This window comes from Pelophylax lessonae (assembly GCF_965119305.1).
Source record: "Pelophylax lessonae genome assembly, chromosome: 11".
NCBI lineage: Eukaryota > Metazoa > Chordata > Amphibia > Anura > Ranidae > Pelophylax > Pelophylax lessonae.
Window position 1 is genome coordinate 54,438,520 of NC_138778.1, and position 13,218 is coordinate 54,451,737.

The 13,218-nt window shown below is 41.3% G+C and overlaps 1 protein-coding gene across 1 annotated transcript in view; it reads left to right on the forward strand.

Annotated features, from left to right (window-relative positions):
• The window catches only part of LOC309566716 (protein-glutamine gamma-glutamyltransferase E-like), a 53,796-nt gene that overhangs the window by 14,228 nt on the left and 26,350 nt on the right, over positions 1-13,218 (forward strand). Inside the window, exons 3-7 of the mRNA XM_082271979.1 lie at positions 33-278; positions 3,513-3,631; positions 5,902-6,030; positions 6,116-6,287; positions 10,612-10,750. Of these exons, the coding sequence (XP_082128105.1) occupies positions 33-278; positions 3,513-3,631; positions 5,902-6,030; positions 6,116-6,287; positions 10,612-10,750 (805 nt within the window). The remainder of the gene's footprint in view (positions 1-32; positions 279-3,512; positions 3,632-5,901; positions 6,031-6,115; positions 6,288-10,611; positions 10,751-13,218) is intronic.

Sequence of the window (13,218 nt, forward strand, 5' to 3'; positions counted from 1 at the left end):
CCATTATAACAAATAATGACTTTTATTGTCAGGCCCCTCTCCATCAGTGCAGACAAATACAAGGGCAGAAATGCAAGTTTCGAGCTCTGGCAGTGCGACATCCTGGAGTGCAGTACGTGGATCAAGCAGCAGCAACAACGTCATGGACGTTACAATGAATGTTCCAGTTAATGCAGCTATTGGCCGATATAAAATGAGTCTAGAGGCTACCAGTGGAGGAAGGCCAACTGTCTCAAGAGTGGGAAGCTTCATTGTGCTGTTTAACCCATGGGCATCAGGTAGGTTATCTAAAGTGCGGTGAAAGCATGTTTTACTTGTTTACTTGATAGTATGATTAGCATGTTAAGGACCAACTTAACTCACTAACTCCGTATCCCCATCCAGACCCTAGAAATTCTCATCCCCTATCTTAAAACTTGCACGCTAGTCGAACACGGTATCCACTGGGTAGACAAATTGCTGTCTAACCAGTTGATCACTCCGTGGGTGGACCTTGTCGACAGATATCTGCTCCCCCAATCGGCAAGGTACGCTTACTTGCAGATAAGTACTTTTCTAAAGAAATACCCTCTTCCAAGTATACGGATGGAAGAACGAATCCGAGTATTCCTCAGGGCATAGGGCATATCCCTATTTTATAATAATATTTATAAAAATTATATTATAATTTTATAATATAATAATATTTATAAAAACTTCTTTACCAAAACACCCCCGATTGAGCGTTGGGAACAGGACCTTAATAGGCAGTTCTCACAGATCCAATGGACAGGAGCATTTGAAGCCGTATCATCCATGTCACACTGTACAAACCACTGGGATCTCTCCCAGAAGATAGTTGCGAGGTGGTATAAAACCCCAGTAATACTGGCGAAGTTTATCCCGACGTATTCCCCCCAATGCTGGAGGAACTGTGGACAAATGGCCAATATCTATCTTGTATTTTGGGCCTGCGTTGGCATCTCAAGTTTTTGGAGGAAAATCTTCCAAATCATGGCGGAGATCACTGGCATGCTTAAAAAACCAGACCTCGCTCTCGCTCTCCTTCATATAGGAAGTCATGACTACCCGAAAGAGTACCAGACTATAATAACTCACCTTTTACTGGCGGCTAAGCTCATCATAGCGTGACATTGGAAAGATGACTCGGCCCCCGGTCACAGGGAAGTACTGACCCAAGTAAATCTCAATTACCAATACGAACGTTTACTGTATTCCAGAACTGCCACGTCAATGACATCCTTTGACAATCAATGGGTGGCATGGATTTCATGGTACCCCACACAATAGATGTAATGTTGCTGTATTCTTTGATGTTCACCCTTGAAACGAAGGTTATGTTCTCTTTATGCAATGTAGCTTCTGTAAACCCTATTGATATTCTCTATCCAATGTATTCTTCTTGTTGAGTGAGCAACTGTTAAGCACATTGTTTGTATGTTCTTGTTTGTTGAAGAATTCAATAAAAAATATTTGGAAAAAAAAAAAAAAAGAAACACTCACTAGTCATCAATAGCACATACCCACACACACAAATCTTGAGTTAGAGAGTAAATCCCTGTATCATCATCACAGATGGTAGTTAAACCCTGTATACAAATCCAACCAGTACCTAACCCTGAAAGTCACTGATGGGGAGTGCATGCCTACCGGTGATATGGTGTGTAATCTTGAGAAAGGGTTCCTGCCTGGGGTTCCTCGCCCCCTAGCCTCCTGAGAGCAAGCGATGTATACCTACAGTAAATCTGTGGTAGGCAGTCGGTAACTTGTTAAATATACTTTAAATACAAACTCTGGCTGGGAACAAAACAAATTACCAGTAATTACTAATCCACTCCTTCATTGGCATTTTATAGGTTTTAGTTTAAAATAAATTTTCTAAGGCCTACATATACTTATCTTAATCTGTGGTCCATGACAGCCAGTCCCTATGTTCTCTGATCTTAAGCACTGCAGTGCATTCCACTGGCAACATCCATGTCGTTTCCTAATGCCTGCAAGCAATCACTCAAAATAGTCTTGCACTAAGGGCTTGTTCACACATGTGTCAATACCATGTGTTTAAGCTGCATTTATTCAGCAGCTTTAAAGCCTCATAACTACCCTACAATGCCTGCCATGGACATTACAATGGCTGTTCACAGAGTTGCTGTGCAATTGTGTTGTGTTAAAAACTAAGCAGCATTTTGCTTTCATGAGTCATCGACGTTTGTCAGCTACCTCCATTGATTTCAATGGAAATGTTCTGTAACAGCACCCATAGCATTTATGGAGTATTAGTGACACATTTATAAAGTGTTAGCTGGGCGCTGGAGGTAGGGGGGGGGGGAAGCAGTTAAGGTTCCTGTATCCCAGGATGCACTGTGAAATAATAGAGAACTAGGACAGAGCAGCTCCAGCCACTTCCTGTTTGTACAGAGCAGCCAAGTGGTGACAAAACGTACTTGCTTACTTCTGTGTGCAGGCAGAATCATCAAGCCATCCAGCAATACTGAAAGTGCCAGGCAGGAGCAGAGGCATTGAGTAGTATTGCTAGTGGCTAAGCTTTTTGTGTCAGCAAAGTCGAGCTGGACCAAGCCAAGTGTCAAAGAGATCAAAGTATACAAATCTATCATTCAGAGAATTCACAAAAATGTTTTCTATCACACCACCAACTAATAAAGTAGATCCTTTCCTCTACATCACCTCTCTTTTAAGACTACAAAAGTGGTCTCCAAACTGTGGCCCGAGGGGCGAATGTGGTAGACTTTACCTGGCCCTTGGGGCATAATACCTGCCAATGACACTAATGATGGGGCACTATTCCTCCCACTAGCATCAATGATGGGGCACTATTCCTCCCACTGACACCAACAATGGGTAACTATTTCTTTCACTGATGCCAGTAATAGGGCACTATTCCTCCTCCTACTGACCACCAACTCTGAGGACATATTTATTTTCACCGATGCTTGGACCAAGACCATTTTTTAACCTCATTGGCCACAATCTGGCATCCCCTAAAGTCTGAAGGACAGTGAACTGGCCCTTTGTGTGAAAAGTTTGGAGACCCCTGCACTAGAAAAACAATACTTTCTTGGACATTTATCAAGCATTCTTGAAGTTTTTTCAATGATACAAAAACACAACAAAAAGACATCATAAATGTGTTCTTCATTCTTTATAATCAACACATGTCTAAACGAGCTGCTATGATGATATCTACATGGCCAGTTGCGATAACAAGAACTATCATTGCAAAAAATCATTGGACCACTGATTAAGGTTAGTATAAAGTTTATAGGTCTTAGAAACTATTTTTATTTATAAAGTTATCGGATGCCTTGGAGCAAGCAAATTGAGTTTTATCCCTGGACAGAGTTCAGGCTAACATTTTCAGATGTTGAGGTTCAATGTTTTAAATGGGTGGATGGGACATTTGCTTTTTTTTTTTACATGCTATACTCACCATGCCCTACTCCACCTATTCCTGCTTAATGAATACATAATTAAAGGTTCCCCTCTCTCCTCAGGTGACGAGGTATACATGAGTAATGAAGCGGAGAAAACAGAGTACGTTCTGAATGAGACTGGACTCTACTGGTTTGGAAATGTGAACAGCTATGGATCTAGAAGATGGGATTATGCACAGGTGATTACCATTCCTAAATATTGGGCTTATAATTAGTATAATTATCTGTTTCAATGCAATGCACTAATAATGGCCAACATGATGGCCTACAAGTCTGAAGCATTTTCATTTATGTTTGGGTTGCTTTTGGAGAGTTTTACTAATTTCCTACCTAGTATAAAGATGTCCGCAGTATAGGAGAAGACAAATCTCTCCAATAGAGCCCCATTTTGCAGTAAAACCTTGACATCTAAACCTCCTTCACTCTGTCCAAAGAATAAATGTTTTAGTTGCACCTACACTTTAATACTCAAATAATTTAACAGGTAATATGACCAGGATCTCCTCCTATCCCATATTATTCCCTACGTTGCAAATGTACTGTAGGTTCGGTGTAGAAACCATTTGATGTTCTGCGAGAAATATCATCTATTCACCATTGTAAAGAAAGCCCTAAAACATAACTTCTTAAATATTTTACGTTACATGGGGTACAGAAGGACAGCCATAGTATATTTGCTTTTCCCAGGACTATTTGCTTTCCCAGGAATTATTTTCTCAGAGATTGGCGCAGGCACTTCCCCCCCCCCCCATCCCATGGAGGACAGTAGCGATAAGGTGCTTTGTGCACGTTGCACCATAGGGTGGGTGTTGACAACAGAATGTAGGGTCCAGGAGTGCATTATACACAACATGCAGGGTTCAGGAGTACACTACGTACAGAGTGCAGAGTTTGAGAGTGCATCACTCACAGAATCCAGGGTTCAGAAAGGAGTTACGTACAGTGCAGGGTTTGGGACAAAATGCAGGGTTTAGGAGTGTATTATGCATAAAATGCAGGGTTCAGGAGTGCGTGGCACACAGAATGCAGGGTTCACAAGCGCATTATACAGCAAGTGCACCTCATCATCCAAAGGTCACCTCTGCAGCCTTCTTTTACAGCTTATATTTGCAACCCCCCCCCCCTCCTTCCCAAACCCTTCCTCCTCAACAGCTAAGCTCTGCAGGCATCATCTTCAGCTCTGACCTCTGCACCTCCACAGCCCTCACTTTTGTACACAGAAAACTGTCATCATCTGCTCACCTCTCAGCAGCCACCCTGTCTACTTTTCCCACACAGTGCACACTCGTTTGCGACTCCGCCTCCCCCTCTCAGTGGCCAGCAGCGGCAACGAGATCATCCAAAAGGGGGTGTTGCTATCCGAGCACCAAGCTGTAGCTGAGCATGAATTGCCCTCCCCGCAGACCATAAACACACTGCATCCTGGTAGCTGTCCCTCCCTTGTACCCTCCCTGAGTGCAGGGCAGGGAGGGTTCTGTGGGAGCTCCCATGAAAGGTGTGCTGTCCCAGAAGCCAGGCTTCTGTTTTTACAAGTGACAGCAAATTACGGTGTGCACAGGGCCACTGTCGGAGGTGGCAGAACTCCGTTTGGCCTGAAAAGAGCCCTAGGTTTTCCCACAATTTCTAAGACCGTAAATTAGAATGACCTCAGCATAATCAGCATCCATCTTTTATGGGTCCCTAATTTTAAAATGACCATGACTAGGTCTCTGTTAGTTGACCACTTTTATAGTTGTGTCGTTTATGAAAGCAGGTCTTTCTGATAACACTCTTTATTAACCCCAAATATTTGAAATTTAAACTGGATCTAAACTCAGTCACCAAAATCTCATATAAGCTTTACCTGGTAATGTAATTCCAAAAGTTGTTTGGCCTCTTTAAATCTAAAGCTCTCATTAACGTATTACCTGGTGACCCTGCCATGCTTCTCTGGCAGTGCCTACAAACAGCTGTACTGTCACGCATAGTGCAGGCCTGATCCACCGTTGTCACTATCAAGAAGCTTCTGAGCAATGATGTGCAGCCAATGCTGATGCAAATGTATATAGGCGGGAAATAGCTGAAAGAGGCTGGAGGAGATCAGATGCACTGAGATGCAAAAGAGGATTTAAAAAATGTGAAGACAATATTTTGTTAAATAAAAAATGGTAATTTTTTATGCTACACATAATTTCGAAAACAAATTTCTGTCCAGTTAAAAGTTGTGTTCTAATTTAAAATGTACATGTGAATATGTACATATTAAACATGTAGTGAGCATGGTGGAGTCCTCCTTCTTGCTAAAGCTTTGTCCTAAGACTAGCCCTAAGTAGCTTTCTTGTCTAGATATAACATATTTGTGAGTATATACTATACTATACGCCTTCATTTATTTATGACATAACTGTTTTAGTCATGACTTTGGTTGAGATATATATATATATATTTTGTTTTAATCACTATCACACAGTTTGAACAAGACATATTGAACATCACCCTCACCATTCTTGACAAGAGTCTAGACTACAGGAGGAACCCAGCTACAGATGTGTCTCGCAGAAATGATCCCGCTTACGTGGGAAGAGTACTAAGTGCTATGGTGAGTAAAATAAATTTATTTTGCCATAATTCAAAAAGATTTAACTCTGAAAAAGTCAACAAACTTATTTGAATATATTCTTTAGGTGAACAGCAATAATGACAATGGAATCGTTAGTGGGAATTGGAGCGGAGACTATAGTGGTGGAGTGAGCCCAACAACATGGAATGGAAGTGCTGCCATTCTCCGCCAGTGGATGCGGAGCGGACCGGTCAAGTTTGGGCAGTGCTGGGTGTATGCAGGAGTACTTTGTACAGGTGCAGCTTTTCAAAATTATTATGACTAACAGTATAATCCTTTTTTAGTAGAACTGGGAAAGGTTGAGATAAGAGGCACCAACTTTCAGAGATGAGAAAGTATTTAGCCATGCTCCGCCATGCCCCCCAGTTAATGTGCAAATGATTGGGTAAACCCTCCAGTGCTAGTTCACCACTTTTTTCTATTATCATTATTATCACTATACAGGATTTATATAGCGCCAACAGTTTGCGCAGCGCTTTACAATATAAAGGGAGACAGTACAGCTACAATACAATTCAATACAAGAGGGTCAGGAGAGCCCTGCTCCTGCAAGCTTACAATCTAATAGGGAGGAATTGGTGGACCAAAAAGGTACAGCATTTAACGGCGTATAACACGCATCGGCGTATAACACGCACCTCAATTTTAGGATGGAAATTTTAAGAAAAAAGCTTAAATTTGAAATAAACAGCTTTGAACTCAGAACTTTTTTTTTAATCAAATGCATCCTTACCAGTGCCCATGAATGCAGCCTCATCAGCGCAGTGTCCATAAATACAGCCTCGCCAGCGAAGTGTCCAGCAATGCAGGCTCGCCAGCACAGTGTCCAGCAATGCAGTCTCGCCAGCGCAGTGTCCACCAATGCAGCCTCGCCAGCGCAGAGTCCACCAATGCAGCCTCGCCAGCGCAGTGTCCACCAATGCAGCCTCGCCAGCGCAATTGCACAGAGCGGCTATATGATAAAAAAAAGGCCAGACAGTGCTGAGAGGCAGAGGGGGCGGGCCGGGCCGAGGAAAAGGGAGGACGAGCAGCCGCTGTCATCTGAAGTCCCTGCGCCTATGATAGATGTCACACATCTCGGAATTGGGCCACTGTACTGTCTATAATAGGAGGCGGGACTTCCTATGACAGCAACCGCTCGTCCTTCCTTCGGCTCGGCCCGCCCCCCTCTGCCTCTCAGCGCTGCCTGGCCCTTTTTTTTTTTTTATATATCGGCATATAACACGCACTGCTGTTTTGCCCTCCATTATTAGAATGAAAAAGTGCTTGTTTACGCCGATAAATACAGTAATTACTGTGAGGGATGAACTGATGGGATAGATAGAAGATTTTGTTATTAGCTGAAGGCAGGATAGGCTTCCCCGAAGAGATGAGTTTCCAGGGATCATCTTGAAGTGAACAGAGTAGGAGATAGCTGGACAGATTGGGGTAGGGAGTTTCAAAGGATGGGAGAGTCTCTGGAGAGGTCCTGTAGATGAGCATGGAGGAGGAGACAAGAGAACTAGAGAGCAGGAGGTCTTGGGAGGAGTGGAGAGGACGGTTTGGGTGAGATTTGGAGACAAGATTGGTAATGTAGCTTTGAGCATGAGTTGTAAATGACTTTGTATGTTATTGTTAGTGTTTTGAATTTTATTTGTTGGGCAATGGGAAGCCATTGGAGGGATCGGCAGAGAGGGGTGGCAGACACTGAATGGTTGGTAAGGTGGATGAGTCTGGCAGCAGCATTCATGATAGACTGAAGAGGGGATAGCCTGCAGAGAGGTAAGCAAATAAAGAGGGAGTTACAATAGTCAAGGCGAGAGACAACAAGGGAGTGAATAAGTTGCTTAGTGGTTACAACGGTTAAAGTGGGGCGTATTTTGGAGATGTTACGGAGGTGAAGTCTACACTTCTATACTTGTATATATGTACAAGTACTTCTATAATATGTTTTCTATACTGTATCAAAATAACAAATTAAATAATTCAAAGGTCAGATAAGTATAGTACAGCATAACACTCTTGATAATTTATTATAGTCACTTTAAATCTAAAAGTTTATTTTCAATAATTTTTAATACAAAATGTAAGCATCGTACAGATGCTTATGCTTAAGCAATGTCAGATAGTTGTCAGAACAAGGATGCATTTATCAAAATGCTCAGAGGCCCTGACTAGTTAAACATATAAAAATGACATCAAAAGGTTTTAGGCCTAACAATCCGGGTCTACTCATTAGCACGACCATTTGTCTAAGGCTATGAGCCCATAGGCATAAGCAACTAGGCACCAAGAGAAATCAACGGATAGAAATAAGTATCAAGTAACAGTACAGTAAGCTGGTGATCACACATATCTCTAGAACATAGTGAGATATAAGAGCTTTGTTATCTAGAACTGGTCTCGATACCTTAAGCCATGTGGTCTCGATCTCTAAAAAATTGAACAATTGGGGAGACTTTACAGTCCCCCAATAGCATCCTACCCAACATTATTGTTATGGTATAACAGAACCACTAATAAGAAAAGTGAGAAATGAGAAAGAGAGAAAAGTAAGAGAAAGAAACAGAGTAGAGTAGGTCCCCTCAGCCCGGGCCTCCCCTCACAAAATGACTCAGTATTTAGGGAGCTTGAAGATACCTAATCCAAGGGTTCCACACTTTTTAAACCTAGCTTGCTTATCTCTATGGATACTGGTCAGTTTTTCATTAATCATAATCCAGGATATTTTATGTTTCACCAACGTAACATTAATCATGGGTAATTTCCACACTCGCGCTATGGTTATTTTAGCTGCTATAAAAATTAAAAATATGAGAGTTCGTAGATGTCTGGGGATCTCTTCCGGCAGGTCAGCAAACAGCACAGTTTTGGTGCCTCTGGGTAAATTCTATCCCGAATAAACCAGATTGAACATCCTGATCCAGAAGCATCGGACCTTCGGACAGTATCACCATTAAATCTAAATTTTATAGAAGTCTATACTTCAGACTAAAATTGGAAATATCCCTCACCAGCTATGGCCCAAGGAAAGCAATAAAGCACTGTCACAAGTTCGAAATCTCTCTCAGACTACTAAAAAGTGTGTTTCCTCTTCTTTATCACAGCCATTTAAATATACACAAATTGAAAAAGATCCATCATTGTAATTTTTTGTTTCACAAAGTGCTTTCTTACCATATTCCCAGTTCCAAACTGCCCCCCCCCCCTCCCCCTCCCCTCCTGCCATGGCTGGTCTGACAACAGCTTTAAAGGAGAGGACTGCTTCATAGCTGAAGCTTGTCTTGGCTGTAAGTGCTTTCCAAAGATGAGTAGCAGCAAGAGGAATACAGGGGAAGGGGGATGTGTCAGTCTCTGCATTCCTCGTGCCACTCGTTTCCACAGACGTGCATTGTTTGTGGAAAGTGCTTACAGCTAAGATAAGCTGCCCTTTTATGAAACAGCCATCTCCTTCAAAGCTGTTGTCAGATAAGCTGAAGCAGTGGGGACAGGTAGGACCCTAAAATGTTGGTTAGAGAGCACTTGGCAACATGGGAAAAAGTACTACATGTACTTTGACCAATATGGGACATGGCTGTAACAAAAATATTATGATGGATCTTTAAGATTTTCCATTATTCCTGAGTCATCTGACACCCTTCAAATAAAGAGTAAGGGGAAATCTCACAAATGATGAAAAAACAATAAAGGATCAACAGAGGTTTTTACCCTTCTACAAAATAAAAAGCCCAACTCCAACTAAAAAAAAAAAGATCCAGCAAATCAGGAAAAGAGAGATAGTGCCATTAGACTGTGTAAGATTTGACTTTGTCTTCAAAAGTCTAATTTCTTGTCTGAGTGGTTCCTACATCACTAAGGGTTTGTTTACACTTGTGGTTAGGGGACCATAAGCTACATAGTTTTTACCTCTCCCCAACCACTCCCTCTTTATCTGCAAAAGCTCTGCAGCCACCGCAGGAATTAAAGTCCCTATCATGCTTGGTGGGCATTACCACCAGCTGAACATGACCCATTCAAGAAAATGGGACTGCACTGGAACTGCCCCACAACTGTGCATATTTACGGGGCTAAAACCACCATTCAAATGCCTCTGAAATGTGATCTGAGTGTTGATTGCTTTTCAGAGGAGTGACAGATCTTATCACTAGTGTAAACGTGCCCTTAAGGACTCAGCATTGACCTAATGGATAGAGAAAGAAATCACAGCCCCTGGCAGGGGGCACAGGCATCTACCAACTCTCAGTTTTGAGTGACAAAGAGAGTTGGAATGGGAGGAGGTAGGAGATATGGGCCACTGGAGAGGTGATTATAATGCCTCTTTTCTTAAGGGACCTGACAGGGTGGCTTTCAACCCCCAAATTGTGCAAAAAATATTTGCATTACTATTTATTTTGGTTGACCAGCCATAATCAACATAAGCATAACAAATATATTCATAACAAATAAGATCAGTGTTGAATAAATATACTTCCATACAGAAAGTTTGCAGTTTATGAAAAAAGTTCTATAATGGACATCTACTGTATAGGACATGAATATACGATGAATAATTTTACAATAATAATTTTTTTTGTTGCCCAGTACTCAGATGTTTGGGGATACCAGCCCGTTTAATCATAAATTTCCAGTCTGCTCATGACACTGATGAAAATCTCTTTGTTGATGAGTACTATGATGAAAATGGTATAAAGGATGAAAGTGAGACCCAGGACAGCATTTGGTAAGTGTGTCAGACGTACCTAATAAAAAAAAAAAAAAAAAAAAAACTGTTGTTGGACTATGAGACTTAAAATAAAACTTTAGATCCTATGTCAGGTTTTTATCGCTGTCTGCGTCCTCACGGGGAAGATTTCCCTTCTGTTCTTGTCCCAGAAATATAACAGGAAGTGAGTAAAAATCTCACCAAATCAGGGGAATTCCATCCTTCAAAGTTGAGCCTGTCACTATTGGAAGATCTTCCTTTACTATTCCAGTGACTACTACTAACATTTAAATTTCCTATCATGCTTTGTTCTAATAACAGTAAACATATTGGCAAATCCCAACAGGGACCAAAATAGCAATGATAACCTGAATTTCTACCTTCCCTACTAAATCCAAAACTAGAAAAAGTGAAAACCTAGATTTTTACTGGGGCATACTGATGGTAAGCTCTGAATCCATCCCCTTTAGGGAGGAGGTAAAATAGGGAAAGCTTCAGCATAAATGTGAAGCTGATAAATCTGCAGTAATTGGGTGATGCAATCCTGTCAACAAGAACCAGAATCTCAAAGGAATGTTTGTGGAATATAGAATCCATGCGATGAAAATCTGGGGCTTAGAGAGCAAAGAGAGGCCCTACCCAGGATTAATATAGCGTTTTAATAATTTGCTTGGTAAGTGTACATATGTATATTATGGAAATTCTTCAGCACATGACTAGGGTAGAACAGATGTCACCAAACCCTTGTACTAAAGACTGCTATGCACCATCCAACCATTTTATGTAATCTTTTTAATAACCACAGACCACACACCAACCTTGAATGAAAGGTGGCCATAGCCGCCATTTTTTAACATATAACCAAAAGGAACCATGATAAAAAAACAAACCTCACTTCTATACTGACTGACTCCAATGTTAAATGTTTTAAAATTTGCAACCCATTGATATTCTACAATGACCATCTTAACCTGTACCACTCCTTACTCTCCATTTGATGGATTGGATTTCCCACTACTTTGCTGTGCTATGGTCTGAACCACAGGACCCCCCTCCCCCACTTCCTCCCCCGGCAAACCCTTTCTATTACCCCCCCCCCCCCCCACACACACACACACGTACAAACACTTTATTTTCTTTACTGCTCTCTGAGGCCTTAAGGTGGGGGCTATTTCTCAGGTCCTATTTTTTCTCTTTTCTGATTTGGAGCTCTCTCTTGGGCTTCATCCACTTTTTCTCTTTTCCCTTAGCTGAGACCATTATCTCCATCCACTACCCATGTTTACTTGTCCACCTTTTGAAATGCTGACTCTAGGGCTTGTTTGTGATTTTGTTCAGTTGACAATACTTTTGCATGTACAATTTTCACCCAATGGAATGGTCTCATATATTCCCCTCGGATATTTTTTTTTTCTTTTCCTTTTTGTAAATGTTGTGCTCTCATGTATTTGACGATCTGTACATTTCTGTTACACAATTTGGAAATCAATAAAAATCTTTGTAAAGTATTAAAAAAAAAAACAAAGTATAACAAACATGCCTTTAAAACAGAAAAATATTAAAGGTTGTCAATCCTTGAAGGCACTAAAACCTGTATTTAATTTTGTATCTGTGGAGACACTTAAAGATGCCAAATAGCAATATATATACAGTGCCTTGAGAAAGTATTCGGCAAGTGGGACACAATCATGAAGTGGAACAAAATTTATTGGATATTTCAAACTTTTTTAACAAATAAAAAACTGAAAAATTGGGCATGCAAAATTTTCAGTCCCTTTACTTTCAGTGCAGCAAACTCTCTCTAGAAGTTCAGTGAGGATCTCTGAATGATCCAATGTTGAAATAAATGACTAATGATGATAAATAGAATCCACCTGTGTGTAATCAAGTCTCGGTATAAATGCACCTGCACTGTGATAGTCTCAGAGGTCCGTTTAAAGCGCAGAGAGCATCATGAAGAACAAGGAACACACCAGGCAGGTCCGAGATACTGTTGTGGAGAAGTTTAAAGCCGGATTTGGATACAAAAAGATTTCCCAAGCTATAAACATCCCAAGGAGCACTGTGCAAGCGATAATATTGAACTGGAAGGAGTATCAGACCACTGCAAATCTACGAAGACCTGGCCGTCCCTCTAAACTTTCAGCTCATACAAGGAGAAGACTGATCAGAGATGCAGCCAAGAGGCCCATGATCACTCTGGATGAACTGCAGAGATCTACAGCTGAGGTGGGAGACTCTGTCCATAGGATAACAATCAGTCGTATACTGCACAAATATGGCCTTTATGGAAGAGTGGCAAGAAGCAAGCCATTTCTTAAAGATATCCATAAAAAGTGTCGTTTAAAGTTTGCCACAAGCCACCTGGGAGACACACCAAACATGTGGAAGAAGGTGCTCTTGTCAGATTAAACCAAAATCAAACTTTTTGGCAACAATGCAAAATGTTATGTTTGGCGTAAAAGCAACACAGCTCATCACCCTGA